The 26,271-nt window shown below is 46.4% G+C and overlaps 1 protein-coding gene across 1 annotated transcript in view; it reads left to right on the forward strand.

Annotated features, from left to right (window-relative positions):
- Nucleotides 1-25,889, forward strand: part of LOC148043721 (uncharacterized) — a 64,576-nt gene extending 38,687 nt beyond the window's left edge. The window contains exon 9 of the mRNA XM_087723734.1: nucleotides 25,631-25,889. Within this exon, the coding sequence (XP_087579860.1) occupies nucleotides 25,631-25,657 (27 nt within the window). The 3' untranslated portion in view covers nucleotides 25,658-25,889. The remainder of the gene's footprint in view (nucleotides 1-25,630) is intronic.
- The last annotated feature ends 382 nt before the right edge of the window (nucleotides 25,890-26,271 follow it).

Here is a 26,271-nt window from a genome sequence, read left to right on the forward strand (position 1 = left end):
ACCATCTTCAGGGATTCCACCATGAACACAATCTGATGCACAGTGGAGGACAGTCTCTTGGCCACCTCAGGTTGGTGGGGAGGACATATCTGCTCACCTCCTTTCCTTCTTCCGAGCAGCTGCTCACTGCAGCTCTAAGCGGCTTTATTATATTTATCTTTATATTATATACCCTGATTAAAGGCAGGGCAATTAAAAGCCATGCATCTCTTGGGATTCCCCAGCAAACTCAAGTATTTGCCCACCCACAGAGACCAATTCTTGCTTGCATGTGTTCTGCGTGATTGTTCGTACAGATTGCTGACAAAGGAATCATGGAGGGGAGCATGGGAAGAGGTTCAAAGAAACTTCTGGACCGGCCTCTTTAAGCCTGGCTCTCTTGGAAGCTGTGGGCCTAGGCGGCACAAGACTAATGGGTGGACTGCATGAGGCTGAAAGTGCAGACTTTGGTCAGATGGAACCTCTTTGAGGGTCTGGTGGAAGTTCCACAATCGTTTCACCTCCATAAAAGTTAGGATTGACATTGACCCAGTTCTTCAGTAATGCCTCGTGATGATGAAGTTATCCATTCAGTCGTGTCCGACGCTTGGTGATTTTGTGGGCCAGGTCTCTCCACATTTTCCAATCTTGCCCTCTTAGTTTGTTCTATGCTCTGGCCGGTGCCAGCTGTGGTGGTGTCCAGCCACGGAGTTCTTGGGCAGCCTGTGTTCCTTTTCGTGCTAATACTTCCCCACTGAATCGCTTTCTCCAGTGAATTCCCGTGCATGACATGGCCAAAATAAGTGAGAGGCAGTTTTGTGATTTTGCTTTTAGTGACACGTCTGGTGTTTTTCTTCCAGTACTTGTTTGTTAGACACCTTTGCTGTCCAAGCCTTCTCCAGCACCATAGCTCAAATGAGTTGGTTTTCTTCTGGTCTTGTTTATTTAAGGTCAAACTTTCACAAGGAAGCTACAGGGAACCTAATAGAGCGGACTAACCTACATTTGGTTGCCAGGTTGATGTCCTTGCTTTTCAATATTTGGCTTATATTCATTTATAAGCGACCCAGTGCAATCTGATGTTTTATTTCTGGGCTGTGTTGTGTGCCACTAGGTGTCTGCTTACTCTCCTAATCCCTTTCTCTCCAAGAATGTAAGTACAAATATTCGTTTGCTGCTTGATCATTATCCAAAGGCTAAGGTGAGCATTTTAAGTGTGCAGGCGTATGGAAAGAGAGTTGCAAATTTACTTGTGTGCCCAGCCTATCTGTGTGTGTGTGTGTGGAGAGAGAGGGAGTGGATGGAAGAATGCAAGGGTGGATTTTGACAGTCATTGCTGCCGGTTCGCTCATGGCCGCGCAGTGCATGCATGCTCTGCACATGTGCAGAAGCAAAAGACAAGATGGGGCGCCTATGGCACCACCCAGAGAACCAGTTTGGGGGCATGGCAGGCCTGAATCGCTACTGCTCCAAACCAGTAGGAACCCACCTCTGGAAGGATGGAAGGAAGGAAAGAAGAGAGGAAGAAGGAGGGAAGGAAAAATGAAGTAATAAGGAAAAGTGCCGAAAGAAAGAATAAAAAGAAATAGAAAGGAGCTTCCAATTTCCTTTGCACCACATATAATGCACCATATCTATATCTATATCTATATCTATCTATCTATCTATCTATCTATCTATCTATCTATCTATCTATCTATCTATCTATATATATATATAAACAAACTTATACCTTACCTTACCATATCTGCACCACAAGTTATTTCTTACTCTATATTATAAAAAGCTCATTATTTCCTATTATCTATTTCTCTCTAAAGATCAAAAGTGTAAGTGCCTTTTTTTCCATTTCATGCAAAAAGTTTGTAAGTCATTTCCAGTCAGCCATAAATGTAGATATTGTTTCTTCTATGATCGAAGAAGTTAATGTAGTCATCGTTGCAAGTTCCATCATCTTCACCAATTCCTCATTAAGAGAATGATCAAACCTTTTAATTTGGGGGCATATAATAATCTTGGCTTCACTTGTCATATACAAAATTAGACTTGTATTTTTAGTTGTCTGTCCATTAGTCCCAAAAGAAAAGTCTCTTCAGTTGCAATTTAATCTTTAAAATATTCTGAATTAATGTATGTATTTGTGTCCAAAAGTCCTTGGCTTTCTTTACTTCACATCTGGGTGCGATGGTGCTTTCCTGGACTGAGCTGATGCATAACTTTGGGGTCCTCCTAGACTTGCAACTCCTACTCAAGGTCCAGGTGGCAGTCATGATGTGAGAGAGGCTTTGCACAGATTCATCTAGGGTGCCAATTGCATCCTTCTTTAGACCAGGATGCTTTACTCATGGCTGCAAGAGTTGGACCATAAGGAAAGCTAAGCACCAAAGAATTAATGCTTTTGAGTTGAGGTGTTGGAGAAGTCCCTTGGGATGGAAGGAGGTCCAATCAGTCGAACCTAAAGGAAATCACCCAACTGTTCTTTGGAAGGACGGATCCTGAAGCTGAAGCTCAAATATTTTGGCCACTTAAGGAGAAGAGAGGACTCCTGTGAGAAAAGATGGAAGGTAAAAGGAGAAGAAGAAGAGATAGGTACTGTAGATAGAATTTGAATTTGGGCAAAATCCAGGGAACAGTGGAGGACAGAGGGGTCTGGCGTATTGTGGTCCATGGAGTTACAAAGAGTCGGACACAACTTAGCAACTGGACGACAACCATACTTGTGGTCATGCCTTGGTCCCTCCCTTTTAGATTACTGCAGTGCACTCCACTTGGGCCTGCCTGTGGAGACCACCCAGAATGGATTTCCCGGTGGGTGAGCTGCACTGACCTCCAAATTCTTTCTGGCTGCAGATGGATTCTGTTCATCACCTCTAAAACCCTTATGTGCCCCAGGGCCAGGTGATGATCTGGATCTTCTGAATAAGGGGGGGGGGGGGGGGGGCATTTGTCTAGGCCCTTTCCCTAAATAATGCCAACTGATGGGAACCAGGAAGCATGGAGTCCCTGCCCCATGGAACACTCTGCCCACTGGAGTTCAACAGGCCTCTGACCTTCCAGCTTTCCACGAAGCTATTAACAGAATAACTGAATAACAGATTTGGAAGGGAACTTCGAAGTCTTCTAGTCCCACTGCATGCTCAGATAGGAGACCCTTCCAGACAAATGGCTGTCCAATCTCTTCTGAATCTTGGTGGCGCAGTAGTTAGAGTGCCATACTGCAGGCTACTTCTTCTGCCTGCCGGCTGCCTGCAATTTAGCAGTTCAAATCTCACCAGGCTCAAGGTTGACTCAGCCTTCTATCCTTCCTAGGTGGGTAAAATGAGGATTCAAATTGTTGGGGGAGGGATTTACTGACATTTGTAAACCTCTAACAGAGGGCTGTAAAGCACTCTAAAGTGGTATATGTCTAAATATTGTTGCTATTGCTATTTTTAAAAGCCTTCAGTGATGAAGCATCCACAACTTCTGGAGGGAAGATGATCCATGATTAATTGCTCTCATTATCAGAAAATTTTTCCTTAGTTCTAGGTTGGTTCTCTCCTTGATTATGCTCTGATGCAGCCTTCAAAGGGTTAACTTCAGTAACAGACCTTATCAGTTCCTGGGATACTTGCCAGGCCCGGAGCTTCCAATTACGTTCAGGCAAACAGTCTCTGAGGCAGGAACCACGATAAGCCAGTCTTCCAAAAGAAATCCGAAGGGTTGTCTCCTACAACCACCCCTCCCCTTTCCTCCTATTTATGAGCCAAGGTGGCGCAGTGGTTAAATGCAGCACTGCAGGCTACTGCTAGATCAGCAGGTCAGCGGTTCAAATCTCACTGGCTCAGGGTTGACTCAGCCTTCCATCCTTCCGAGGTGGGTAAAATGAGGACCCAGATTGTTGGGGGCAATATGCTGACTCTCTGTAAACCGCTTAGAGAGGGCTGAAAAGCCCTATGAAGCGGTATTTAAGTCTACTGCTATTGCTATTCCCCAGCCAGGGAGGGGCCATTCAGCGTCCATGTGTGCCTTTCTTCCCAAGTTGGCTCCTTGTCCTCAGTTCTTCTCCTCCTAACAGCTCTGCATGCACTCATTTGGAACAGGCCCCAGCTGTTCGTCTTCCCCAATGTCATAGGCCCCTGCCCCCCTCTCTGCTTCCGATGCAGAGCACCCATCAGAGCCTTCCCCAGACTCCAGGACTGGCCCAAATTCCTTCCCAACCTCCTCACTGTCCAAGAAGAGCTGACGACTGGCGAGCCACAACAGGTTGGTTTCTATCCTTTGCTTCTTCTGCCTTCAGGTGCTCGGATAAGATGAAGTGACTTTTGTCAGGTTTTTCTTTTTAATGTGTTTAGTTCTTTATAGTTTTAATATGGTTTTAATGCTGTTTTAAGTTTTGATTGGTGACAAGATGAACAGCTATATAAAGATTTAAATAAATAAATTCATGTAGCAACTAATATAGAAAACAAATATCTATAGAAGCTAATAGTAGGTTATTTTAATTTCAAAGGATTTAACAAATTGTTCTCGTATTTCTGGTGTCTCAGAAGCTGAAAAGGCTGCTGCTTGAAACAATGTTGTTAGCAAATGTTGTAAATGGAATGTAAGTGATCGATGATCTTTATGTCTTAAAAAGTCTGTGATAAAAAATATTCTTGGTTATCCGTCAGTTGGTCCAAAAACAATATCCTTGTTTCCATCCAATTGTTCCATATCACCATCCATTTCCCAATTTTCAAAGTTAGGATGCCTCATAAAGGCTGTTTTGTATTCTCCATATGTGCTTTTTCAAAAGGCTACTGGACTGCCTTTGTTTTTCCTTGAAGAAGTTTCGCTTCTCGTCCAAGAAGCTTCTTCAGTGCCTTAAGAAGTTCCTGAACTGAAGAAGCTTCTTGGACGAGAAGCAAAACATCTTTCCAAAAAGAAGCTTTGGGACAACTTGATCTGAATGATTGAGAATTTCCATAGACAATCCGTGTTTTTTTTTTTGGGGGGGGGGGGGAATCCACCAAATATTATAAAAATATCCCTTCATGTTGTTCACATTGCCAGCACCTTCACACATTCTAGATCGGCGTTTCTCAACCTTAGCAACTTTAAGACAAGTGGACTTCAACTCCCAGAATTCCCCAGCCAGTAACTGTTTTAGACAATTTCTCTGGTGACAAATGTCAATGATGCATCATCTTATAAAAAATAAAAATAATATTTAAGGTTAGAGCATAATGCAAATTTCAGTCCTTTCCGATTGTTGCGTTTGTATATTACAACTAACAATTTAGCCCATTTTTCATATATTCTTTCATTTCTTCTTTTGCCTCTTATTTCAACCAAATATGTATACATATTACCATGTGTTCATCTTCAGTAGATAAATGCCATATCAAAACTCAGTTTTACAATATATTCAACATAAATTAAATGATATTAATTATTAATGATTTAAATTTCTTACCTAATTTAATTATTGAATATAAATACATAAAACTAATAAAATATTGTATCCACTTTAAATCTTTTTAACAATTATACATTAGAAAATCATTGACAAGCATATTCTTCTATCATCTTTAGATTATTATTTACAATTTCCTGGCAAAAATTCTAGTATATCACATGTTATATTTATCACATACTAGGTTAGCCACTTACCATTATTTATCTTTTCTGGTCTATAAAATGCTTTTTTGTGCTGAAAGCCATAAAGGTATTTTCAGGCGGAATCAAAATCTGCATTTATTCTATACTGTAAGAATATCTTGCCTAACTTAATGATTTTTAAAATTGACATTCAGCTTAGCTTTATTGTACCATAGGTATGTATCCATGCCATCCAGACCTCAGATTATGACCTTCTAACGCCAATTGTTTTCTATTTCTTAGCAAGACCTGTTGGAATTCATTCTGGATGTTTGCGTGCAGGACAGCTTCGGCTGTCTGAAACACACATACACAGGGATGCAAAAACATTGGAATTCATTCTGGATGTTTGCGTGCAGGACAGCTTCGGCTGTCTGAAACACAAACATCCAGAATGAATTCCAACAAAGACCCATTCTTTCATCCAAACTAAACAGCAAGTAGTGAAATATTATTTCAAATCTGGTTACCTGTATCCTTTTGACACTGTAAAGCAAAGGAAAGCTGGAGTAAGATTGTAAACACAGTTGCAATTGTGTAATTTTCATTCAGCAACTATCAAATCTAGGAACCATATTTTACTTACCTCCTCTTCGTCACTTATATCTGAAATAAGTGCAGCTCTTTCATCTTTACAATAGTCTCTGAACTCTTGCTGGCTAAGCATGCGGTCATTTAATGAATAAAGATATCCCTTATATGCTACCCAGCCGTTACTCAATTTGTGCTGAATGTTAACTTTGAGCCAAATCAGGATTACGGTATGGAGAGAGAAAGGCAAAAAAGCACAATTAGATTAATCAGTGGTTACAATCAGGGAATACTCTAGATTGAGCTATATGTTTTATCTTTCTATTTAAAAATTACATAACAGTGGTGGGATTCAAATAATTTAACAACAGATTCTGTTGTTAAATTATTTGAATCTGGGCATGGCTAGGTAGTCATGTGACTGGGTGGGCATGGCAAACTCAACGTCACTCACGGCAAGATGGGGCTGCATCTTGCTGTGAGTGATGTTGAATAGGCCACTCCCCCTCAATCACATGACTGATGTTGCAAAGATAAGGTGATTCCGTGTGGAAGGAGGGGTGGGGTCAGCCAGAATTTTAACAACCTGTTTGCCCAAACCGGCTGAATCCGACCACTGGTTAATTTCCTTTATTTAGTTATGTTTATTGCTATTTTGCATACTGTTGCTTAATCTGAAGAGGAATAAGAAGGAAGCGGTGGTGAGATCCCTCCTCAAGAAACCTGCTCTGGATCCGGCCGTCCTTAAAAACTACCGTCCAGTCTCCAACCTCCCATTTTTAGGGAAGGTTGTTGAGAAAGTGGTGGCCTCTCAACTCCAGCGGACCTTGGATGAAGTAGATTATCTAGATCCCTTTCAGTCTGGTTTCAGGCCTGGTTACTGCACCGAAACCGCTTTGGTCGCACTGACTGATGATCTCTGGCGGGCCAGGGATAGAGGACATTTCTCTATCCTGGTGCTTCTTGACCTCTCAGCGGCCTTCGATACCATCGACCATGGTATCCTTCTGCGACGGCTAGAAGAGGTGGGAGTGGGAGGCACTGTTCTGCGGTGGTTCTCCTCTTACTTCTCTGGCAGGTTGCAGTGGTGTTGGTCGGAGGACAGAGGTCAACCCCTAGGCCCCTTGAATACGGGGTGCCACAGGGTTCGGTCCTGTCCCCCCTCCTATTTAACATTTACATGAAGCCGCTGGGTGAGATCATTCGTGGGTACGGGATTAAATACCACCAGTATGCGGACGATACCCAGCTGTATCTGTCCACCCCGTGCCAACTCAGTGAAGCGGTGGAAGTAATGTGCCAGTGCCTGGAAGCTGTCAGGGTCTGGATGGGAATGAACAAGCTTGCACTCAACCCTGACAAGACTGAGTGGCTTTGGATGTTGCCTCCCAAAAATAGTCCAGATATTCCACCTCTAATTCTGGGGGGTGAAATCTTACACCCCTCAGAGAAGGCCCGCAACTTGGGTGTTCTCCTGGATCCACAGCTGACATTAGAACATCACTTGTTGGCTGTGACCAGGGGAGCTTTTGCCCAGGTTCACCTGGTGCACCAGTTGCGGCCCTACCTGGACCGGAAGGCACTCCAAATGATCACTCATGCCCTCGTCACCTCAGGCTCGACTACTGTAATGCGCTCTACATGGGACTGCCCCTGAAAAGTGTTCGGAGACTACAATTGATCCAGAATGCAGCCGCGTGAGCGATACTGGATGTACCTAGGTACACCCATGTTACACCTAGCCTCTGTGAGCTGCACTGGCTTCCCATCGGTCTCCGGACACGCTTCAAGGTGCTGGTCATTACCTATAAAGCCCTACATGGCCTAGGACCTGGATATCTCTGTGACCGCCTCCTGCAACATACCTCCCAGCGTCCAATAAAATCACACAGGGTGGGCCTTCTCCGGGTACCGTCGGCCACACAATAATGTCTGGCGGCTCCCCAGGGGAGAGCCTTCTCTGTTGCTGCCCCGGCCCTTTGGAACGATCTACCCCCTGAGATCCGGACCCTCCCCACTCTCCTGGCCTTCCGTAAGTCTGTTAAAACCTGGCTGTTCCGGCAGGCCTGGGGCTGTTGATCTTGACTGAGCTTCAGCCCCATTACAACTGAGTGCATGTTGTGCTTCTGTTTTTAAGTCATTTTGTCTAGTGTTTTTTTTAATCTAATCTTTTTAATATTTTAAATTGCTTTTATGTAAGCCGCCCAGAGTCCTTCGGGATTGGGCGGCATACAAATCTATTAGAATTACAATTACAATTATGGCAATCTCTATATAGAATATAGAGTTCTTGGATGCAAGATGGGTAGCAAATAAATTTCAGAATAAAGAAAGAAAGGCAATCTCTATCTACAAGGATATCTACCCAATCTACCCATCAGTTGGAGAAGTTATTCTGCTGCCTTCTTCCTGTGCCTGTTCAACAATCAATAGTCATCTAATAGAGAATGTGTTCAAGGCATCCTAAATTTTCCTTCCTTCTTATTTTTAAATATATTTCACAATGTGCATAATAATAAATCCTTCTAAGAAGAAGACCGTTAAAGTTAGACAGAAACGATCAAGGGTCACATTCTCTAAACCATGAATTTTGGAGGTTTTTCCATAGTGGACAATGGAGATGGCAATTTGGAATAGCCCTATGGAAGTCTCCACAAAGAGGCAAGATTTTGATCACACTGCCAGAACGGGGAAGCTCCCCCCCCCCACACACACACAGACATGGAATAACAGAGTTGGGAGGGACCTTGGAGGTCTTGTAGTCCAACCCTCTGCTCAAGCAGGAGACCCTCTCACTGCCACAAGATTGGTGGATGCTGCCTTTGAATGGGACTTCAAACCCCCCCCCCCAAGACCACCCTAACCCCAACACCCCAGTTTCAGGGTGGGCTCTCCTTCCCTTCACATACTATACTTATCTGTCAAAACCTGTGAGAAACATACTAATCTCAGCTTCAATTTCATTGAGCATTCCAGCCCAGGGCAGCAGTTGTTCTGCTGCAATCTTTTCGGCTTCCAGGATTATTTCAGTATCTGAAACAAAAACATACTTAGATATGAACAGGTTTCTGCCTCTATTGCAAGAATCCATCTTCCAGCACCACAGCAACACAAACCAAGCATGTGAAGACATGTGTAGGATTACAAAGCTGGGAAAAGGCCTTCAGTTAAAGGAGACATTTTGTAGCTCAGGGTCGAAAGGAGCGGTCCTTGGTACTCTCTGAGCTTGGTGGTTTTCTTGCAGACGTTTCCTTATCCAAACCTGATCACCGCAGCAGCATGCATGTGGTGGCACTGATGATATCACTTAGTCTGGGTCATGAAACATCTGCAAGGAAACCACCAAGCTCAGAGAGCACCAAGGACCCCTCGGCAGCTCCTTTCCCCTGTTCCCAAAGAGATCCCGAGGCAAAAGAGATCACGTTCTCTGACGAAGCGAAAGCCCAGCCTTTGCCCCCAATGCTGTGCAGTTTCTTGCTGGCCAAGAGAGACGTAGGTAGGTGTCTTTGTGAAGCTCACTCGGGAAAGCAGTGAGTCAACTTCCTGTTTGCACTGTGAGAATGTCAACATCTGCAGGAGTCAATACTATCACAGCAAGGCAAGAGAGCCAGTTTGGGATTAAGGGCTGAGGAGACCGTGGATTCCCATCCTGCCTTAGGCACAGAGCCTGGGCCAGCCCCTCACTCTCAGCCCTGGGAAGAGGGCAATGGTAAAGCAATCTGGCTGACTGAGGGCTGATAGGAAGAAGGAATCCAAGTGGAAACCAGAGTAAAGACTGTCCATGTGTGGTGGATGTTTACATCATGTCTTATGACTGCTGGTTGGTGTTGAATGGATGCGTTCTGCTAGCCTTCTGCCTGGCTGTCCTATGAAGCGGCTGTTGCAGTCTTTACACACTGTATGTTGTCAATGACTCCTGTTTTTTCTGACGGGGCTGCTGGGTCTTTGGGTTTCTTGGGAGGTTCTGGAGGGCTTCAGTTGGGTTGTGTGCTAGGGTGGTGTCATCTGGTTGTTGTAGCCGCTTGGTAGTTTCAGAGATGTGTTTGATCTATGGCAGTTGTTAGATCGGTAAGGGACAGGCACACACAGGCTAACGGTAACAACAGCTCCAGCGAAGGTTGAGCCTGACAGCAGCCCTTCTATAGGGAGCTGTCAGACCCTTCGAACAATGAGATTAAACCTCTCTTCCCGCCAGAACAGAGGACCTTGGTGGAAACCACTAGAACTGTAGCAAGTGTATCCTACAGCACTGCTGTACTTGGTTGTGTGGTAGTGGGCTGAGTGGTCAGGTGCTTTGGGTCAAGTTGCGTGGATATCCATATTGTTGGGAAATGTTGCATGGAAGATCTGTTTCCTTTTCCAAATGTTCAGGGATGCTGCAGTGAGTTTGTGCTCATCTAAGCAGTGTTCTTCCACAGCTTCCCTTGTGTGTGGGGGGGGGGTTACTTTAGCAGTGGCGCTTTTGGTTGGTGGGGGTGGTTTTTCAATGGCCTTGTGTTTCTAGTGTGGCACCAGAGTCTCTGCCAATAAGGATATCCAGGAAGGGTCTTGTCGTTTTCTTCTTCCCTTGTGAAGCTTCTTCCTTTGAGGTTTTTAAGAAGAGACCGGACAAGGTCCCTGTTAAGATGTTGGTTGGTGGTTCTCTGGATCTTCAGTGGGGCATCTTCCTGACTCGAGGGAATACATGTGGCTAGTTTTCTGAAACCGAAGGAGTAGATGAAGAATATCTGCAGCAGCAGCAGCTGAATATTTAATCCTTCCATTCTGCTTCCATTCTGCTGCTAATTGAGCTACCGGGATGGAAATAAAGGCTACTGAATAGTTCACTATTTTAGTATTGTGAGCTACTCAGAGTTACCACATGGTAAGATGAATGGCTAATATATTTTACAAGTTTATCTATTTCTGTAGTAAACACATTTGTCCAATGTCTCTGGGCAGCTTGATTCAATCCTTATCATAAGATGGCAAAGGAAGGACCTGGACACACGAAAGGGGGAGGTGGGATTGGGTTTTAGTTAGCCAACCACATCTAATATGAAGCTTCCCTAGTGGGTCCCCAACCCCTCTGGCAGAGCCCGGTCTTAAGGCTCTAATGAAAAGACAGGGGTGTGGGAGCCGATCTCACCTCAGGTAGTGGGATGTTTCAGAGGACAGGCGCATGTGCGAGGCGGAATGGCCGTCAGCCTTCTCCACTCCGGTCTGAGTGAGTGGGAAATACCAGAATTACTAGCAACTTAGCCCCGAGACCATGCAGGAAGGGGTCCTAGCGGTGGAGCGCAACCTGGGGCACCTGAACAGGCGGTTATTTGGAGGGTCGCCGCTACCGGGTGGCCCCTGGTCCGTGCGGCCGCCCGTAGCAATTCCTACAGCGCTCGGCGGCGAAATTGACGATCATGGCGGCGGTACGCTGGCAACGCCGTTCCCGGTGACTTTTTACGATCTCAGCCCTGTTTCTTTCTCTGACCGGGAAGAAGAACTCTGGAGGTTATCCGACTGTCGGAGTGTTTTTACACTCAAAGGGGAGGTGTATGACTTAGAACGGCGCTGGACGAGGTCGGGCAGTCGGTTCGTTTGCTGCTGCTGTGGCCTCCTTAAGTGCCCCCCCTCCCTCTACTCCATCGGTTTGCGATATGCAGCGTTCCCGGCATTCTCTGACATCTTTTGCTCCCGCTTCTGTGATCTTTGTGATCTTCGGACTGCATTGGATTGTTCCAGAGAGGGGGTGGTCGGCCTGGCAGGGCGCTGGATGAGATCTGGCAGCTGGTTTTGTTGCCGCCGCGACCCTTCTGGGTGCCTCCCCCCTCTGTCTCATCTAACTCGGCCTTCCCTACGGTGTGGCCTCTCCTCTGTTTACACTCACGGCCACGGGGCCTTGTTTACCATCTGGCTCGCTCTGCTCACGGCTGCTGGACTTTTGGACTTACGACCTGGTTTCACTTGGTGTGACCATTACCGCCCGTTGATGCTCAGGGATGCCACCTCAGCCCCTTCAAAGGAGCGACTTTTGGCCTTGGGTACGTCTTTGGAACTTGGAGGAAGGGAGAGGGGCGGAACACCCCTCTTTGGACCGTATATTCTCTACTGGACTTTTCACCGGACTTTGCAGAGGAGAAGGCCAAGATCATTAAGACCTTCTATATAAGCCTTGTACGAACTTCGCACGATTGCGCAATTTTTTAACTGGTATGGTGAGTGTATGGGACTTGCATGTGATTGAATGAATGATCCCACTTTTTATTATCCCATTATTATTGTATTTTATGTGTTTTAATTATTACGTGGGGACTGCCTGGGTGAACAAATGAGTGTGTTTGATTCGGAGGGCCTGTCGAGGAATGCGGGAGCCATAGGGGTGGTTGAGGGAACTACGGACACGGGAGTGGGCCGGAGCATCACGGTCATAACAGGGAGGGGCAGATATGGCGGGGACTTTAGGGCTGGCCATTACTGGGGAAGGAGGGCTCGCTACGTCACAGAGATCCCTCCTTCCGGCCCTATGAGTCCCACTCCAAGGCCAGATGGCACGGGTAATCAGGACCCTGGTCTCAGGCTGTTGTCGCTAAATGCCAGGTCTGTAGTTCATAAGGCTCCCCTCGTCCGGGACTTAATTTTAGACGAGAGGGCAGACCTGGCATGTATTACTGAAACCTGGCTGGGCCCGGAGGGAGGAGTCCCTCGTAGAGATGTGCCCAGAAGGTTTTCAGGTGCTCCATCAGCCGAGAGCCCAGGAAAGGGGTGGAGGTGTGGCTATTGTTATCCGAGAGTCTCTAGCACCTCGTAGGATCCCTGCTCCGGAGCTTGTCGGGTGTGAGTCCCTGCTGGTGAAGTTGGACCTCAAGGGTCAAGTGGGTTTGCTGTTAACGTATCTGCCTCCCAACAGCATTGCAGCAGCCCTCCCCTCGCTCCTCGAGTCACTAGGATCTGCACAAAACCATGTGGGCCACTGCAGTTTGCACCCACTGGAGCTTCCGGATGCTCTTCAAGGGCAGTCCCATGTACAGCATCTTGCAATAGTCAAGACGGGGAGTGACTAAGGCACGAGTGACTGTGAATAGCGGTTGCTGGTCCAGGAAAGGGCGTAACTGGCGCACAACTCGTAGTTGCGCGAAGGCCCTCCTGGCTGCGACCGTCACCTGCTCTTCAAGCAGGAGTTGTGAGTCCAGTAGAACCCCAAATTATGCACAGGGTCTGTTTTGGGTAGTGCCACCCCATCCAAGACCAAGGTGGCAATTCTCCCTGGGCCAACGAACCCCAAATTCAGAGCCACTCTGTCTTGCCAGGGTTTAACCCATTGCTCCCCATCCAACCCCATCCCTCCTCATTTACAATTACAAATACACTAATATAATTGACAGAATTACAAATAAGGCAATAGAAAGAGAAATCTAGTTAAAATTATTCTGTTACACTATTATTATCATTATTAGTATATGTGTGAATATTTTTCTTTTCTCTCTGCTTTTTTGTAAATGATATGCCCTGACAATACAGTGTATCCAAAATGTTTATGAATAAAGGGGAGGTAGGAAGGAAGGAAGGGAAGAAAGAGAAGAAACAGAGAGAGAGAGATGCCAGGTGGCCTCTTGTACTTTTAGACTGTAACATTACTTACCTTGAAGTACGCTAAAGTCAGGATTGAATGAAATCATGAACTTCCTAATGTTGTTCATTGCCTCATGAATAGGCTCATACTTCGCCCTTAGTTGCACCACTGAAAGAGAAGTTGATCAACACAGGGACTTTAGCTGTGAGATAATACTGTGACACATGCACACCCAAGATAAATATCAGTTCATCTTAAATTGTAATCTATGGGTTTGAGTGATTCATTTGGGTGTCCTTGAACTGGGAACAAATAAATTGCTTATTATGTCATCAAACCTGTACATGCCAATTTTTACACACACACACACACACACACACACACACACACACGTAAAAATCGGCATGCCGAGACAAAAGCCTGATCCCCACATGCTTCCAACTAAAATTCCATTCTAAAACCTCAACCACGGAAAGGATCCTGAAACGAACTGAATTAGCCCTAATCAGAAATGAACTCCACGGAAAAGATTCCTACTAGGCCAAACCAACCGAGACCTACTCACTCTTCACCTCAAACTCAGCAACAAAATCCACCCAGCACTCTGGGGCAAATCCAAACAACTAGCCCTCTGGAGAGCCGAAACAGGAACCTCCTACAAGACAGACGAACAAACTAACACCCTCCCCAGACTAGAAAAACAACAGAAGCCCAACCCTCCTCCACAGCAACTCATGAAACAAACAGTACACAACATATCAGACAGAACCCTCACCACAGCTGAAACCAATGTCCTTTCCAGAGGATTCAACTTTGCAGTTGCCCCTAAACGCATCCCCACTGAAGACATCATATGCAGAGTTGAAGCTACACTCACCAAAATCAACCCAGATGAAGCCAATAAAATCAGACTTGCAGTCAGCAACGTCCTTTGCTCCAGTAATCCACCCAGAAGCAATTTACAGCAAGAAGAAGAAAAAGCACTCAACAACCTGAGGAAAGACAACAACATAATCATTCTCCCAGCAGACAAAGGTAATGCCACAGTGGTGATGAACACATCTGACTACCAAGCCAAACTACCCAACCTATTCCAAGACCCTGCTTACAAACCTCTCAACACAGACCCCACCACCTGCCTGGAAAAAACACCAAATCCAAAATAAAAGCCTCTCCCATCAGTGAAGAGATCCAGCAAAGAATCATCCCCAGAGAGAAATCTTCCAGATGCCCCAAATTCTATGGCCTCCCCAAGATACACAAAGAAAGAACACCACCCAAGCCCATAGTCAGCTCCATGGGCTCACCTCTACAGAATCTTGCCAAATTCCTCACCAAACAACTCCAACCCTACACAGAATCCATCACCTCACACATACAAAACTCACTCCACTTCATAGAAACAATAAAGAAACAAAACCTACAACCCAGCGACGACCTCGTGAGCTTCGATGTCATATCCCTCTTCACCCAAGTGCCTATAAAAGAAGCCTTGACAGCTATCCAGAACAAACACGACCCCCCTAAACACATCCTAGGCCTGACCAACCACTGCCTAACCAACACATACTTCATCCATCATGGACAAAGATACAAACAGATAGAAGGAGCACCCATGGGATCACCCCTCTCACCCGTCATCGCAAACTTATACATGGAACATTTTGAAACTAGATAAAACGCCTTAGATAAATCTGAACACAAACACAAACTCTGGTGTAGATAAGTTGATGACACTTTCATGATTTGGCCACCCAGGAAAGAAAAACTGGACAACTTCCTCACACATCTCGACAGCCCCAAAATACAATTCACCATGGAAATAGAAGCAAACAACCAACTTCTCTTTCTGGACATCCTAATCTACAAAAACTCAATGGCTCCCTAGGACACACTCAAACCCCTACAAGCAACTGCAGCTGATGCGCTGACCCCCGAGCATAGAAGGCCCGGAGTGGGTTTCCTTCCCCCATCGCTTGCATCACTCTGCTCACCATGGCTATCCACAAAGGTGAGGCCGAGGAAGGGCATGGCAAGTCTCAACTGCCTCTTGGGCCCATCTCTCAGCTTCCATGGGGTCTCCGGGCAGCTGCCACCCACTCACCCTCCCCTCTGCTTCAAGTCCCACATCCAGCCCAAGACAGGAAGACACACTGCTTCCAGGCCAGCCCAGGTGATGGTTGGGCGAACGGGAAGTTCTTGGGAGAAGAGTGTCACGATGTGACTGAGTCTGCTGTGGTGTGCTGAGGTATGTACATGCAGCCCCGGGACCTCTGCCTGCCTGCCCAAGAGCACTGTTGGGATATAAAATGGAGGGCACTTGGGCTGGCAGAGGCACATGGGAACTGGAGCACCTCAAGGCCTCCCCACCAGGCAGCCCTTTGGCCAAGCGCACGGGGCCAAGAGTGGGTCTCCCTCACCTGTTATCGGCCTTAACTTCTCAGGCCAACCAATGAGTAGCTGGGAGGGGAGGGGACTGGCGAGGGGCCGGGCATGGCGAGGCACGTAATTCAGCCAGTTCACCGAACTGCACAAAAAGTTAGCTATTGGTTGAACCAAACTGATGTGCACTGGGTGAATACCACCACTGCTTTGAACCCTCTTTCAAAGAGGTCATCTACATTGAAATTGAACAGTTCATTAATTAAAATGGTTAATTTTGGGAAATTTCTCTTTTCTAGATTTTCTCTCTCCTTGGTTAGTTTCCATCTATTTCCATTTGCACCCAGGAAATAATGAATCATGGGGTACATGTTTCCAGCTCCTGAATGACTGATGTGTCATCTAATATTTTGAATCAGTTCTTGGAGGACTTGGTAAGAATGCTTCTCCCTCCATAAGGGTAATCGCCCATCCTCTCCTACTCTACTCACCGGTTCTTCGGTCTTTGCCGTCATCATCGTTTCTGCTTGCTATGTAGATCTGCTTCGATCGCCATGCTTCCACCGGCAGCTCAAAGCAATAGTCATTCTTGTGCCAATTTCTTCCACTTGAATGGGGAAATGGGCTCAGAGCCCAACCCTTTGGTGCATGAGAAGTGGCTGGCAACCATGAACGGACCAGGCAAGTGCCAGCCTGCCTGCTTTTGCCCTTGCCGGATCTAGCGCTCATGTGATGAAAGAGGGGACAGAGGTACCTGTGCTACATCTTCCTGGGGAATTCCAGAGAGATGGTGGGAACATCACTGGCACCGATTTCGGCTGAGATTTTTCATTGCTGGTATTTTACATTGCACGTAAGGCACAAGTAGCTACGTGCCATAAAGACACCGCAGCCATTCTTTCTAAATTGCCAACTCTGCAATTTTTGCAATGTTTTTGTTCCGAAAAGGACCCTTTGTAGAACCCACTGAATATAATTAGAAACTTACTCAGAATGACCATCCACATAGTGACGATAATAAGGAAGAAGAGAAGTATAAGACATATTGTGGCGCAGTCGTGTCCTATGAGGAATTGTATTATCAGGGTTTTAGTACCTGGTTTTGGGGAAAACAAACACGGGGAAAAATTATATTCAGTATTACCGCCAAGGACTTCACTGTTTGTGATGCACCCCGCTGTGCTTCCTCTAACAGCATCCCAGGCTTAGCAGGGGGTCTCCATTCCTCCTCTGTCTGGAGAGGTCCGGATCCTCCCTCCCCTCTTCTCTCAGAGGGGCCTCCCTCCCTCCCACTGCTTGGCACCCATCCCCACAACCATCCCGGTGATGGAAGGCTGCGGGGAGGGTGAATCTGCACCAGGGCTAGAAAGATACTCAGAGGTGCAAATACATCTAGTTACAAGCTTTTTAACAGTTAATATTAGTAGTTTTACATCTAAGAAAGGGTTGGTTCCAAAATTCACTTACTGAGTGGTGGCGGTGGTGGTGGTGGCGGCGGTGGCGGAGGAGGATGTTTTGATTTGTGACCTAGAAAATAACACAGTGTGTTTTTACATCCAATTTACCCAGCTATTGTGGTTAATGTACCATTAAGATGAGCGAGGCAGTTAATTAAGTACAGTACCCAAGACTTACAACAGCTCCTTTAGTGACTGTTCAAAATTACAACAGCATTGAAAAAAGTGAGTTATGACCATTTTTCACACTTATGGCCATTGCAGCATGCAAGTGGGGACATGATCAAAATTCAGATGCTCGTATTTGTGACCGTTGCTGTGTCTCGGGGTCGTCTGATCCCTTTTGTGAGCAAAATCAGTGGGGAATCCAGATTCATTTAACAATTGTGTCACTTGCTTAACCTCTGCGGGGATTCGCTTAGTAACTGTGGCAAGAAAGGTTATAAAATGGGACAAAACTCACTTAACCAGGGTCTTGCTTAGCGACAAAAATTTTTGGGCTCTGTGCTGCCCCAGCAGTATATGCAGTGTAGGAATTAAGAGCTGTCTCCTTTAAGAAACTACCTCCTGGGAAATGTAGGCAGAGACTGCCTTATGGGAAATGTAGTTCCATGACGTGTGATCACACTATGACACAGCCAGTACTGTCTGCAACACTACGTTCTGGACCAGCTGTAGCATCTCAGAGGTTTTCCAACGCAGCCACAACATTAACAGAGGGATTGAATCAAGATCACCTGAAGTGTTAGTTTTTTAAAAAGTTAAAGCTTTCTCCTGTCCGGTCGTGTCCAAGTCAAGGGAGCGGAGCTCATATCCGTTTCTTGGCCAAGGGAGCCAATGTTGTCATTTTCTGTGGCCAGGTGGCCAGCAGGGCTCTAGGCCAAAGGTGAGGGGAACGCTGTTACCTTCCCCCTGAAGTGGTACCTAATCATTACTCGAATTTGCATGCTTTCAACCTGCTAGGTGGGCAGGTTGGGTCAAGGAACGGGAGCTGCATTGCACTCAGGTCTCGAACCAGAAACTCGGCGTTTTTAACCACTGAGCCATCACATCCCAAGTGAGTGTTAGTACCACTTTATAATGGTTGGTAAGGCCATGCTTGGAATGGTGCATCCGGTTTTTGTTGTCTCAATTTTTAAAAGATGTGGAGACTCTTAGAAAGAGTGCAGAGAAGAGCAACAAAGAGGATTAGGGGACTGGAGCCTAAAACATATGAAGAACGGTTGGAGGAATTGGGTGTGTCTAAGTGTGGCATGATAGCAATATCCAATGTCTGTGCGGCTGTCACAAAGGAGAGGTATTTGATCCAAAGTCCTTGAGGGAAAGGCAATAAGCAAGGATGGAAATCAAGGAGGGGACCAGCCTAGAACTGGCGAGGAGTTTTCTGAACAATTAATCTGTGGAATGGCCTGTCTCGGGAAGTTGTGGTTGCTTCAACTTTGAAGGTTTTTAAGAAGAAATTGGGCAGCCACTTGTCTGAAATGGTATTGGGTTTCCTGCTTGGGCAGGGGGTTGGACTAGAAGACCTCCAAGGTCCCTTCCAACTCTGTTATTGTGTAAATTCCAGAGCAGCCTCATGTAAATCACACCAGAGTAGTCCAATAGTCATTTTTATAGTCATTTATTAAAATTTATAGGCCGCCCTTTTCCCTGAGGGGACTCAGGGCGGCTTACAATCACAAGGGAGGGGGGTGCAGTATCAAAAAACAAACAAAATGTGAACAAAGAAAAGTAATAAAACACAACTTTCGTTCAACAATCAAACACTTGGGCGGGTGAATTGGGAACCTATCCCCAGGCCTGCTGGGAGAGCCAGATCTTGAGGGCTGCGCGGAAGGTCTGGATGGTGGTGAGGGTACGGATCTCAACGGGGAGATCGTTCCACAGGGTCGGAGCTGCAACAGAAAAGGCTCTCCTCCGTGTGGTCGCCAGTCGGCATTGACTGGCAGATGGGATTCGGAGGAGGCCCAGTCTGTGCGATCTAATTGGTCGAAGGGAGGTAATCGGCAGAAGGCGGTCTCTCAAGTACCCAGATCCACTACCATGGAGTGCTTTAAAGGTGGTCATCAGTACCCTGAAGCGCACCCGGAGACCGACAGGTAGCCAGTGCAGCTCGCGGAGGACAGGTGTAACGTGGGCGAACCGCGGTGCGCCCACTATCACTCGCGCGGCTGCATTCTGGACTAACTGTAGTCGCCGGATGCACTTCAAGGGCAACCCCATGTAGAGCCCATTGCAGTATTCCAGCCTAGAGATCACAAGGGCTTGAGTGACTGTTGTGAGAGCCTCCCGGTCTAGGTAGGGCCACAACTGGCGAACCAGGCGAACCTGGGCAAATGCCCCCCTGGTCACAGCTGACAGCTGGTGGTCAAAAGTCAGCTGTGGGTCCAGGAGGACTCCTAAGTTGCGGACCCTATCTGAGGGGTATAAATTTTGACCCCCCAGCCTAAGTGTTGGTACAGTAGCCAAATTATTGGGAGGGAAGCACAACAGCCACTCGGTCTTGTCCGGGTTGAGTACCAGTTTGTTAGCGCTCATCCAGTTTTTAACGGCCTCAAGACCCTGGTTCATCACGTCCACCGCTTCATTGAGTTGGCACGGGGCGGACAGATACAGTTGCGTATCGTCCGCATATTGGTGGTATTTTATCCCATGCCTCCGAATGATCTCGCCCAGCGGTTTCATGTATATGTTAAAAAGTAGGGGGGATAAGACCGAACCCTGCGGCACCCCACATGTTAGGGGCCTCAGGGACGATCTCTGCCCCCCGACCAACACCGACTGCGACCTGTCCGAGAGGTAGGAGGAGAACCACTGCAAAACAGTGCCTCCCACTCCCACCTCCCGCAGTCGTCGCAGAAGGATACCATGGTCGATGGTATCGAAAGCCGCTGAGAGGTCAAGGAGAACCAGGATGGACGCATAGCCTCCATCTCTGGCCCTCCAGAGATCATCGGTCAATGCGACCAAAGCGGTTTCTGTGCTGTAACCAGGTCTGAAGCCAGACTGGAAGGGGTCAAGATAACTAGCTTCCTCCAAGGCCCGTTGAAGCTGGAAGGCCACCACCTTCTCAACAACCTTCCCGATAAAGGGGAGGTTGGAGACAGGACGAAAGTTGTTTAAAATGGCTGGATCCAAGGATGGTTTCTTCAGGAGGGGTCTCACCACCGCCGTTTTAAGTACGGCGGGGAAGTGCCCCTCCCGAAGGGAGGCGGTCACGACCGCCTGGATCCAGCCATGTGTCACCTCCCTGCTGTTGGCAACCAGCCAGGAGGGACACGGGTCCAGAATACAGGTGGAGGCACTTACAGCTCGAATGGCCTTGTCCACATCCCCAGAGGCAACATCCTGGAACTCAACCCAGAGATGATTCGCCAAGTGGTCCTCCTGTGTCTCGGTTGGATCTACTGCGGTGGAGTCCAAGTCCGAACGAAACCGAGCAACTTTGTCCGCCAAGAATTGAGCATAGTCCTCAGCCCTACCCTGCAAGGGGTCTCCCGCATCCCTCCTGTTAAGGAGGGAGCGGGTTATCCTAAACAGGGCGGCTGGGCGTGACTCGGCAGACGCAACCAAGGCAGAAATATATGATCTTTTGGCAGTTCTTAATGCTCGAACATAGTCCTTGGTGCAGATAGTTAGAAGTGCTCGGTTCGCCTCGGACTTATCGGACCTCCACAGGTGCTCTAGGCATCTCCTCCGGCGTTTCTTCTCCCGGAGCTCCTCGGTGAACCAAGGAGGCCTCCGGGATCCACTGACCCGGAGGGGCCGTAGTGGCGCAATCCGATCAAGAGACTCCGACGCCGCCGAATGCCAGGCGGCAACCAGAGTCTCCGCCGAACTGTGGGCGAGAGTATCAGGAATGACCCCAAGCTCCGTCTGGAACCTCAACGGGTCCATAAGTTGCCTGGGGCGGAACCACCTGGTCGGTTCCTCCTCCCTACGGTGGGGGTTTGGCCTCCGGAAGTCAAGCCTCAGTAGGCAGTGGTCTGACCACGACAGGGGTATGATCTCATTACCCCTCAGACCAAGATCACACATCCACTGCTCCGAGAGGAATACGAGGTCGAGCATGTGACCCGCTGCATGGGTTGGGCCCCGAATTACCTGGGTCAAGCCCATGGCTGTCATGGAAGCCATGAACTCCTGCGCCCCATCAGAGCGTTCACTGAGCGATGGCAAATTGAAGTCCCCCAGAACTATAAGCCTGGGGAACTCAACTGCCAGCTCGGCTACTGACTCGAGGAGCGAGGGGAGGGATGCTGCAACGCAGTTGGGAGGCAGGTACGTTAGCAGCAAACCCACTTGACCCTTGAGGTCCAACTTTATCAGCAGGGACTCACACCCGACAAGCTCCGGAGCAGGGACCCTACGAGGTAACAGAGACTCCTGGATAACAATAGCCACACCGCCACCCCTTCCCTGGGCTCTCGGCTGATGAAGCACCTGAAATCCCTCTGGGCACATCTCTACAAGGGGGACTCCTCCTTCTGTGCCCAGCCAGGTTTCAGTAATACATGCCAGGTCTGCCCTCTCATCAACAATTAAGTCCCGGATGAGAGGAGCTTTGTGTACAACAGACCTGGCATTTAGCGACAACAGCCTGAGACCAGGGTCCTGACTACTCGCGCCATCTGGTCTTGGAGTGGGGCTCATAGGGCCGGAAGGAGGGATCTCTGTGATGTAGCGAACCCTCCTTCCCCGGTAATGGCCAGCCCTAAAGTCCCCGCCATATCTGCCCCTCCCCGTAATGACCGTAATGCTCCGACCCACTCCCGTGATAGTAGTCCCCCCAACCACCCCACTGACCCCCGCCTTCCCGGGCAGGCCCTCCGAGTCAAGCATTCTCATTTATCCACTCTAACAATTCCCACGTAATATTTAAAACATATAAAATACAATAGAACAATTAATAAAAGTGGGCCATTCATTCAATTCCAGTCAACTCCCATACACTCAACATACCAATTTAAAATTGGTATGACCCCAAGCTATCTAAAATAGCAAGGCAAACAAGGCATCAGTGACAACCTGGGTGGCCTCCTGACCCTGGAACAGATGCATCTGGCACATCTGTAGAAAGACTCTCCTGCCAAAAGTTCCACCTGTTCAGGGATGGAAGGCGCAGAAACTGGGAATCCAGGAGGACCAACGTTTCTCACGGCTTGCAAACTCTTTAAAGACCAAAGATGAAATTTCTCTAGGGGGGGAGGGGCAAACAAACCCATTTGATGTTGTCATGATGTAGATCTGAATGGTGATGTCATTGTTAGATTTATTATTTAGTATTTTCTGTAGGAATTCTCATCTTTCTCTAAAAGATCCACAGTATTTATCCCGTTCACCAAGAACTGCTTCCCAGCAGCTCCCTCCTAATACTCACTACTCTTCTATTGAATGCTGCACCAATACAACTGTTTTGTTTATTACTTATTAAATGTATATATCGCCCGTCTCATGGTTTGCATATAATGTTGGGTGGTCTGCTAGAGCTTACGTACTTGGTGGTCGATGTTTCTTTCCTTCATGATGTTTCTTTGGCTCTACAAAAATGAGAGAATTTTGTTTTACATTCAGTTCGAAAGCTTTCATTACTAATATCTTTTTTAAAAAAAAACATTGGTCCCAAAGAAATGGTAATTGGTGAAAACCCCTTCTCCAATTGCATAGCATAGAAACTGACACGTGACCACAAATTAAGGGATCCAATCTAGATTTGGATTATTTTCATCTTGCTGAGATTTTAGAGGTGAATTGGTTTCCAGCGGATATTCCACCTGAAACGGGGACTCCTGCAATTCATCCCTTTCAAAATAAACAGAACTATACAAAAAATACAGAAACAGAGCCAGACGAAGCCAATGCAGTCACAACCATTAGGAGAAACGAATACAGAAAATAAAGTTGAACAGAAAGCCCATCACAACCAAAGGTCAAGGTTTCTCCCTCTGGTGCTCATCTCCGTCCCTTGGCCAAGGCAGTCAGCACTGCCCAAAGTCACTTTCCGTGGTCAGGTGGCCAGCATGACTATGTGCCGAGAAGCACAGGACTCTCTTACCTTCCCTCCACTAGTGGTACCTATTTATCTACTCGCATTGGCCTGCTTTCAAACGGCTAGCTGGGCAGGAGCTGCAGTGAATAACGAGAGCGCACCCCAATGTGCGATCCTCGGGTCTCGAACCCAGGCTGCTGGCTTCTCAGCTGACAAGCTTAGCATCTTTAACTGCCAATGTGACCCATCACAACTAAACTAGTATTAATAGTATTCTGCGTAGGATAGAAGGGGAGCTGCAAATGCTTACATACCTCCTTCATGTCGTTCATGTCGTTTCTTTTCATGATGTTCTTTCTTTGAGCCTATGAGAAGGCAAAATGCTTGTTTACATCCAGTTTACGTATTCCAGTAGGAAAATGATGGCTCTGAGCTGGTTTTAGAGGCTCCAGGGGACTTTCTGTCCTTCACTCAAAATATTCCTACATGAGCACCTCGCACGCTAATCCCTTTTGAGGTGACCAACATTATTATATAAGCAGAATAGGAACAAGAAATAGAAGAACAGAAACGGTTACGGTGTTGTAAGTATTTGGATTATCTGAATTCAACAACCTGAGATAGGGCTGAAGGGTGGGGAAGACCGGGAAAATGAAAGACATAAACAAGAACTTCATCAAAAAAAGAGGAAACGAAGCAAGAAAATCAACAAACAACCAGGCAATAACAAGTATGTCAAGGTGGGAGGCAATCTTATTTGATCCACAGGGAAGAAGCCACCACAGAGAAGGCTTTTCTTCTTGGAGCCTCTAGATGGACCTCCTTAACAGGGGGGACCCATAAATGCCTTGCCCCCCCCCCCTGCTGGGCTCCAGGTGGATTTAACTGGGAAAAGATTCAAACAATTGACCTCTCTCCCTTCCTCCTCCCTCCTGCTTTTCCCTCCCTCTCCATTTCCTTCCTCTTCCCCTCCCTTCCTTCCTCCTCCCTCCCTCTTTCCTCCTGAAAAACCTGATGGAACAGCAGCATTTTTATAGCTGTCTTAAATCGCAAAGAGAATGCAAATCTTATTTCTCTTGGAAGAGCAGAAGAGCACAAGAAGAACACACCAGATGAAACCATAAGGTCCCAATTAGTTAAAATGAGTAATATTAAATTGCATGCCAAATTAAATGCTTGGCTATAAAAGCATACGTACCTTCTCCTTTCTCCTCATGGTGGCGTTTCTTTGAATCTGAAAAATGACAGAATTACATTTTTACATCTGGCCTAAAGCCATCATTTCCAATGCGTTACCAAGTCTCTGCAAGGAGCATGACCCTTAATAAATATGGATAATTGAAACAGCCATTCTCTACTTGAATTGAGGACAAGATGATTGCAAGTAAGTGACGGATGCAACTTTTTCAATTTGATAACAGATTTGATAACAGAACGTGCCAGTGGTTTTCTTTTGTACAGTTATCAGAAAGACCGAAGTAAATAAAAGATATTTTGAACAAAGTAAGTCTGAATTTGAAATATTTATTAATAATGAACATGCTATTAAAATGTGTGAGCATTGGCTGAAATAGGAGGCAAAAGAAGAACGAGTGAAAGAATGCTTGATCAAATGGGCTGAAAAATTGGCTACAATATACAAATAGATCAATGGAGAAATATGTGGTTGAAATTGACTGTTGAGACAACTAAATCAATGTTTTTGATCAGAGAAAAGACAATATCTTTCTGGCTGATTAGAAACTCCTGATTGCATTAAATGGGGAAAAATGCTTTGAATAATTGGATAACAGAAAAAAACATTATTTTTGCAAAATAACTTTGTAATTATATTCACTACAAAGGGAATCGGAAACATCTTTATATTCTTGTGGCACTTTTCCTTCTTCCCTCCCTCCCTCTTTTCCCTCCCTTTCCATTTCTTTCTTTCTTTCCTTCCTTCCTTCCTTCCTTCTCCCTCCCCCTCCTCCCTCTATAACTCTACATCAATCATTGTAACTTAAAAATACAAATATACAATGATATGGTACAAAAATACAAAATGTTTAGGTACAAAATCATATTCAACCTAAAAGTATAAGAGAAATGAATAATATTTGTTCTTTATGTGTTCCATGTCCCCAGATACTTCACAGCTGCCTAAAACCCTGATGGAATAGCAGCATTTTAAAAACTTTCTTAAATTGCAAGGAGAATGCAAATCTTATTTCTGTTGGAAGAGCAGAAGAGCACAAGAAGAACACACCAGATGAAACCATAAGGTCCCCATTAGTTAGAGGAGTAATATTAAATTGCATGTCAAATTAAATGCTTGGCTAGAAAAGCATACGTACCTTCTCCTTTCTCCTCACCATGGTGTTTTCTTGGATCTGAAAAATGACAGAATTACATTTTTACATCCGGCCTAAAGCCATCATTTCCAATGCGTTACTCAGTCTCTGCAAGGAGCATGCCCCTTAATAAATATGGATAATTGAAACAGCCATTCTCTACTTGAATTGAGGACAAGGTGATGCATTGCAAGTAAGTGATGAATACAACTTTTTCATTTGCTGGTCTGCTAATTTTGGACTCCTGCCTGGATGTAAGGTGGGCATCTGTTATTTAGTGAATAAGACACTACTGCAGCCTCTCACAACATTCTCTGCAGGTTGCCTTGGGCAAGGAGATATGATTTGGAATATAAGAGGTGTCCAAAGTATCTAGTCAAAGTGATCACCTTGAGAGGTGAGAAATACCCAGAAGCAGATCAGCAACTAACTCAG

This window comes from Thamnophis sirtalis, unplaced genomic scaffold (genome assembly GCF_051295495.1).
Source record: "Thamnophis sirtalis isolate CommonGarterSnake01/CBP01778 unplaced genomic scaffold, rThaSir2_p1.2 scaffold_10, whole genome shotgun sequence".
Taxonomy (NCBI): Eukaryota; Metazoa; Chordata; class Lepidosauria; order Squamata; family Natricidae; genus Thamnophis; species Thamnophis sirtalis.